This window comes from Syngnathus floridae, unplaced genomic scaffold (genome assembly GCF_059516105.1).
Source record: "Syngnathus floridae isolate MCC-2025c unplaced genomic scaffold, RoL_Sflo_1.0 HiC_scaffold_67, whole genome shotgun sequence".
NCBI classification, from domain to species: Eukaryota; Metazoa; Chordata; class Actinopteri; order Syngnathiformes; family Syngnathidae; genus Syngnathus; species Syngnathus floridae.
Window position 1 is genome coordinate 203,439 of NW_028284096.1, and position 7,377 is coordinate 210,815.

The following is a 7,377-nucleotide window of genomic DNA, read 5'->3' on the forward strand; positions in this document are numbered from 1 at the left end:
GAGCTGAGCCGAACCAAGAGAGACTGCGAGAGGGAGATCCGCCGACTGGTAGGACTGATCAGATGCGCGGTGCGTGGCTATGTTCCCAATTTCGTTGTATACCTGCAGTGCAATGACACCTAAGGCATTCTATTCTATTCTATTTCACAAGAAGAAAATGTCCGGTTGCTCGCTTCGCTTTTGTCACAGCAAAGGTGTTCTAGTCGATTCAAGAAAAAAATTGGCCGGTTGCTCTCTTTGTTTTTGTCACAATTCTGGCAAATGAGTTTGCCCGCCTGCCTGAGCGCTCCCCGTTTGTACATCCAGACGGATGAGATCAAGCTGAAAGACAGAGCGGTTAGTGTTTTGGATGAAGCCCTGGGGCCGGCCACGTCCACCGCCTTCAGCTGCAGACTCAGGCTGCCGAGCAGCAGATCGCTGCCCTGAGGGATTCCCAAAGGGCGGGCCTAAACTACCCTGGAAGTGGGGTCAACGCCGCTACTAGCAATCCTCTTTATTGCGTAAGCCACCTCATCACACACTTGCAGTACGCATGACTTAGTTCGTTGCTGGAGGAAGGTAGCACAAAAACAGTTTTGAACTTTGAACGAGTGCTTGTGTGTGTGTGTTGCGGGGCGTTTTCAGTCTCAGGAGGATCGGGACACGCGACGGTTTCATCTGAAAATCGCTGAGCTCAGCGCAGTCATCAGGAAACTGGAGGATCGAAACGCCCTGCTTTCTGAAGAGCGCAATGAACTGGTAATTTATTGACGGCACGCTTGAAGGTTTGCGCTACGTTTGATGCGCGCCATCCAGCGAGGCACCCATTGCGCTTGCTTATTAGTTGAGCGGCGCGGCGAGTCGGTTGCCTGGTAGATGTCTTTTATTGGGAGCCAAAGCCACGATTCCGTTCAAACCGATGCAAAAGGAATGGATACGTTCTGGCCCGCGTGTTGTGCGTCTTTCACATCCCGCACTTCATGCTTGCAGCTAAAGCGACTGAGAGAAACAGAAAGCCAGTTTCTGCCACTCCTGTACAAAAACAAACGCCTGAGCAGGAAGAATGAAGAACTCTCGCTGGTGCTGTGTCGCCTTGAAAACAAAGTGCGCTTTGTCACCCAGGAGAACGAGGAGATGGCAAGCTTGGTAAGTCGACGCGGACAACGGCGGCGTGCCAACAGAGTCCACTGCATTTGTGTTCCACAGAGAAGGCCTAGTTCGCTCAATGACCTGGACCGCGGTTGCGGCCAGCAGGACGGTGAAATGGAGTTCCTTCAAGTTGTGGAGCAGCGGCACATCATCGACGACTTGTCCAAGGTCTTCAGGCAGGCGACTCGGTGCACGTACGGCAGCGCCGCGCTCGCTCGCTGTCGCCAGGAAACCTTTTCCGTCCAAAGCTTGGCCGGCGGCCGCCATCCAAAAAATTGGCCCCTTAAATTCCGACCTTTCAAGCAGGAGCATTGTGCGCACGCGTTTGAACACGCTTTAGACTTGTTTTGCCGTTTTCAGCAGCTCAAAGCTCCCGTTTTGTCAGCGCCTTTGCCACTCGCTGTGCGCTGAAAACGACGGACTTGCCCGGCTGCTCAGCCCGTCAACCATGAGCCGCGAGCGCGACGTCATTGTCCGTAGGCAGCTAGTGGCAAAATGCACCCTGTTAGAGTTGCGCTCGCTCCAACTTATTTTGCAAGAACCACACGGGAGACAAGTAAGTTCTTTTGGACACCTGCAGGTGGAGAGTCCATCCGTTGTACGAATGAAGTCTGACTCTCGGCTCCTGCACGAGCATTTTAATTAAGAGAAACAGGGTGGGTGTAAGAGTGGATTGAATAGAGGAAGCCCTTGACCTCTAGTCAAAACATAGCAAGGGGTGTTTTACAACTTTGTGTAGGAAGGGATAAGCGATAGGGATAAATAGGGGATAAATAATATTATTTATTACAGGTCGCAGTCAAAGTCAAAGCAACACAATGATACGATAAAGATAATCTGGAAAACCCTGACACACCCTGTAGTTGTCACTTTTGGAAAAGACGAGCGTCCCTCCAATCATCGCCGGTGATGTGTTTTTCAGGCTCTGGAGACAGGAGCTCATGTCAGAAATGTCATTGTGAGTCGCGTTTGTTTCTGCGCCGGAGCCGTTCGTTCCCTTTGCATCCAAAGAATCTCAAAGGCGGATTATTTGTGTCGACAGGAGAGAGATTTGCTGCTACGATACCGACGTCGAGAATCTCTGAGGAGGAACAAAGCGTGAGGTCCTGCAAGGTGAGTCTGTTTGTTTGCGGCTGCTTGGTGTTGCGCAAGATGAAATGGCCTTTTTCTCGCTATCGTTCCTCTCGTCGATTCATCGTGAGGTGTCGCTTCAGTTTGTTCAGAGAGATGTTTGCTTCCGCGCCCGCAGGTCATCGAAACATTTTACGGCTACGACGAAGACGTGTTGGTGGACTCGGACGGATCGTCCTTGTCTTTTCACACCGACAGAACCCCCGACACGGAACCCGAAGAGGTAGCCCGCCATTTCTGCCAGCGTATTGGCACCAAACATTCCTCTTCAGCCTGGAATCGGACTCGTCTTTGCGTCGCGGGTGCTTTGTCGCCGGTCTGACTGATTCTGGTACTAGTGCTGTGTTGCATTGGTGTGTGCATGAAGAGGCGGAGCTTCGCTACCGCCAGCTGACGCAAGAATATCAAGCGCTGCAACGAGCCTACGCTCTGCTAGCCCAGACCAGCGAAGGGGACTACGACGCCGAGAAGGAGATCAAGGTGGCGCCCCTTCCCGCAACCCCCGGCCGGGTCGCAGCCTCCCCGTTCTCACCCAGCCTCGGGTGTTCTCTGGTCTGAAAGGAGGAGGAGGAGCCTCCCTCCTCCTCCTTTCAGACCAGAGAAAAGCTGATGGTAGAAATGGGTCACTATCAAAGCAGAGTAGCAGATCTGGAGTCAGCGCTGAAGCAACAAGGACAGGTAAGCTCATCAATGAGCACACCTTTTTCTCAGACAAAATAGCTACATTCTTCAGTCACTCATCCGTCTGGCATTACTGGACCAACCCCCCCCCCCCACCCCCCCCCGAACGTGGCTGGGAAAATGCGGAGAAAAGCAAATGTCATTTTCCAGTCAACCAAAGAATTTGTGGATGAAAATGACACAACATTCCAAAGCTGTCCACGCGTTTGTCTCTTCTAGAATGTCAAGTGGGTGGAGGAGAAGCAGCTGCTGCGTCAGAGCAATCAGCAGTTGGCGGAAAAGGTGACGGAAAGAAAGGCGCTGGGCGGAGTCGCTTGGCGTCACACCTGTCGGGAAGCCCCGCAGATGAGGTCTGACTGTCTTTTCAGGTCAGGCGGATGGAGGCGGAAGAAGCGCGTCTGAAAGAGCACATCCAGGATATCCGAGACCAAAACGAACTGCTTGAGTTCCGCATCCTGGAGCTGGAGGTGGGAAGACTCGCACAAGCGTGTTGAGGCCAGAGATGTGACGGACGGACGGACGGACGGACGGATGCATGCCTCTGCCTTTCAGGAGAGGGAGTGGCGCTCCCCCGTCTTGAAGTGTCTGCAAGTCCGTTTCCCAGACGGCCTCAGCCCTTTGCAGATCTACTGCGAGGCCGAGGGCGTGAGCGTACGTAAGCCGTCCCTCGCAACCCTAACCTTAACCCGAGGTCCCAGAACACCTTACATTGCTCCTTGCGCCTTTCCCCCGGACATCGTCATCAGTGATCTGATGAAGAAGCTGGACATCCTGGGCTATAACGCCGTAAGTGTATGTCGAACTCCTTATGTTCGCACTCCACGAGACTCGGCGGCTCAAATGTGACTTTTGGAAGGCTTTGCGCTGAAAGAAGCTTGTTGACGCTGTGCCTTTGGGCTCTTGCAGAATCTCACCAACGAGGAGCAGATGGTCGTGATTCACGCCAGGACCCTTCTCACCCTAGCCGAGAAGGTAACGCGCACGTCCACGCACGCTCTCGCATTCTGCTTATGTGACAGCAGCCTTTCCTCAGTGGTTAGAATACATCAAAGTGACCAAGTCAGCACTTCAACAGAAGATGTTGGACATTGAAAGTGAGAAGGTAGACAGACACGCGACATCAGCCAAGGGGAACTCCGGCAATGTGCCCCAACAATTCTGACCTTGAGCTGTGCTAGGATATGTTCTGCAAGCAGAAGGGCTACCTGGATGAAGAGTTGGACTTCAGGAAGTGTTCCATGGACCAGGCTCATAAGGTAAGCCGCCCTCAAATCTCCCGCCGGACCACTGATGGACGAGGATTGCGGCCCAGAGGATCCTGGAGCTGGAGGCCATGTTGTACGAGGCGCTACCGCAGCGGGACTGCCCCGCCACGGACGGCGAAAAAGCCAGCCACGCTGGCGTGAATGACGTGCTGACGGCGGATCAGAGAGAAGAGCTTAGGAGCGCCGTGGACCAATGGAAGCGAGCCCTGATGTGCGAGTTGAGGGAGCGCGACGCTTGCATCCTCCAAGAGAGAATGGATCTGCTGCACAGCGCGCAACAGGTAAGGGCCCAAAGCCAGCCCGGCACTTACTTGCACGCTTACTGGCTTTTGAATGCCACTTTCCATTTGTCCGTCCTAGAGGAACAAAGAGCTGAAAGAATTCATCGAAGCTCAGAAGAGACAAATCAAACAATTGGAGGAGAAGTTTCTGTTTCTCTTTCTATTCTTCTCCTTGGCCTTCATTCTGTGGCCCTAACACCAGCTGGTGAGTGAGCTCCAGCGGCACCGCACTCGACACCTCCGATACACTGCCAGCCGGTCTCAGACGTTGGCAGACGCTCCGATGCCAACGTATACCCCCCGCCACGGTGACAGAGGCACCGCGTCACACCGGCGCTCATCCAATCAGAAGGCAGGAAAAGCAAATTCACATGCAGGGCACTTTTGAACCAGAAGAGAGCGCCACAAAAAACGGTTGTTGCCCCAAACGCGCACTAAAAAGGGTCAGAATAACAAGAGTCCCACTGGCCAGCCGGGGCCACCCGTCCAGCTGTTTCTTCAGGGGGGAAAAAATTTGGAGTCACCGGTGAGTACATTTTGCATTTAGCTCTGATTTTCTGCTTCTGTCTTCAAGTGTGTGGCATCCTGCGATCAAAGATTCAGCCAACCCCAAAGCGGTTGACCTCAACGTCCCACCACCATGCCTACCAGAGCAGGTGACGTGATGCTTTGGACATCCTTCCGTCTCAGATGCCCAAAAGTACTCTTTGCCACATCTGCGGCAATACGGTGTCTTTTCAAAGGTGCAAATAAATCCAGCGTGGGCGGAACACGCACGTCTTCGGTTTTTCCCGCTTTGTTTGTGTGACAGCTGTTGTGAAAATTTTATACAAATAAAGTTGTATAGTACAGGTTTGGCCAAGCCGCAACTCCCGAACCGCATGCGGCTCTTTTATGTTCATATCAACATTTGTGTGTGTGTGTGTGTGTGTGGGGGGGGGGTTGTGCGTGTTGGCTTCACTTGAGTTCAATTTGGTATTTTGGTCAAAAGCGCATGTGGTGAAATTCCACAAAGTAGGATGGGCAAACACATTTCTTTAAACTATGAGTGTCAATTGGGCTCTCGAAATGGCAGGGAAAAGATGCACAGCAAAACGAAAATACGTAGATGAACACAGGACGTTTTAATCAGAGTGGGAAAGTTTCTATTTTTTGTTGAACGTGATGGCAAACCATTCTGCCTGATATGTCAGACCTCAGCGCATTTCAAAGATTCAAATCTTCAGCGCCATGCACTTCAGCTCACTCCATGCTAACATTGATCAGGCGTCGAACCCGCATCATCATGCTTAAGAGGTGGCCATGCTAACCAGTGCGCCATTATGTCAACGCATAATAACTAAGTCTACTGGTCAAAACAGCGGTTACTATATGACGTCGCTACGTCGTGGTCACGTGACGCAGACAAGACGTCAATGGACGTGGGCAGAGTTAACTTGTTTAAAAGGGAGTAGGCAGAAGAAATATTTAATTTATTTAAATCTATTTTGAGTGCACACCATTATGCCAATGCATAACAACTGTAAATCTACTAAACAAAACAGCGGTTGCTATATGACATCTGCCACGTCGTGGTCACGTGACATACGTGACGTCGATGGGCGTAACTTTCGCCGGAATTCAAATCCGCGGGGAGAGTTAACTTGTTTAAAAGAGAGTGGGCAGAAGAATTATTTAATTTATTTAAATCTATTTGGTGTGTGCGCCATTATGTCAATGCATAACAACTGTAAGTCTACTAAACAAAACAGCGGTTGCTATATGACGTCTGCCACGTCGTGGTCACGTGACGCGGACGTGACGTCGACGCCTACTTTACATCCCACCGATCACAGGACCCCTCGGCTGCATAACCGTGCACCCTTCCCAACCAATCGGATTTGCTATACGCGAAAACGACGCCAATGGAAAGAGCTTCCGCCCAAATTTAAATCCGTGGGCGTGGCTCGCAGCAGGAAGTAGGAAAATGGCGGCGATGTTGACAAAGACACGGCGGATGGTAACATACGACTAACAAGAGAAATATTTTTATTTTCTGCTTGCAACTGGACCGTCCAGAGCGTACACGGTAAGTACAACTCATCGTTTTTAAAAAGAAGTACTTTTGTTGCCCTGAAAAGCGAGTGAGCGTGGCGTTTGTGGGGGACGTCGAATTTCGACGATTCTTTCTGGTCAACGGTTGTAAATGATTGTGTTGATTAAAAAAGAAAACTTGATGTAACTCTACTTTTAACTGCCGTTTCAGATAGATTTGGAATTGCATCACATCCAATTTTGCCTAGAGCGTACACGGTAAGTAACACTCGTTGTGTTTAAGGAGATTTACGTTTGTAATAGCAGAAGTGTAGCCGCGTTGCGTTGTACGTGTGAATGTTGGTCCGGGCGAAATGTTAATGTTTAATTTCATTCCTTTAGGTTCCACGGTGTTTGTTGGCTGCAAGTTTTCCACTGCAAGAAGAGGCTCATATCATTGACCAGGAGCGAGCTACAATGGTGAGTAGCCATAACATTTATGTTAAACACTTCCTATTTCATGTCTAACAGTACTTGATTTAACAAATAACCATAAATAAATACAGTGTGGGCACTGAAGTTAACATATGTGATTATACTGCCTAATCTGTCACCGAGTAGATTGTTGCAAAGTAATATAAGATCCAAAGTTGTAATTCAGAATAGTTTTCAAAAGAAGGCCATTAGAATTATATACAAGTCTGATTACCCTGAACAAGCTATTAATTAAATCACAAATTCTTCAATTCAAAGATTTGGTAGATTATCAGACAAATAATGTCTAACAGTAATTGATTTAACACATCACGATAAGTAGATTGAGTGTGGGCACTCTCAAGTTAACATATGTGATTATACTGCCTAATCTGTTACAGAGT

The 7,377-nt window shown here is 50.0% G+C and overlaps 1 protein-coding gene and 1 long non-coding RNA gene across 2 annotated transcripts; both read left to right on the forward strand.

The window, feature by feature from the left end:
- Positions 1 to 370: 370 nt before the first annotated feature.
- LOC148378057 (uncharacterized) lies at positions 371 to 1,048 on the forward strand. The gene is made up of 3 exons (XR_015856220.1): positions 371 to 500; positions 625 to 738; positions 970 to 1,048. It is a non-coding gene; the product is annotated as an uncharacterized LOC148378057 (long non-coding RNA).
- A 1,775-nt stretch (positions 1,049 to 2,823) lies between these two features.
- LOC148378058 (janus kinase and microtubule-interacting protein 3-like) lies at positions 2,824 to 4,486 on the forward strand (the record flags this gene model as incomplete). Its single annotated transcript, XM_088368045.1, has 8 exons — positions 2,824 to 2,937; positions 3,160 to 3,222; positions 3,309 to 3,407; positions 3,493 to 3,726; positions 3,847 to 3,912; positions 3,974 to 4,042; positions 4,119 to 4,196; positions 4,253 to 4,486. Coding segments are annotated over exons 1-8 (912 nt in total), but the record flags the coding sequence as incomplete, so codon positions are not given.
- Between the last annotated feature and the right edge of the window lie 2,891 nt (positions 4,487 to 7,377).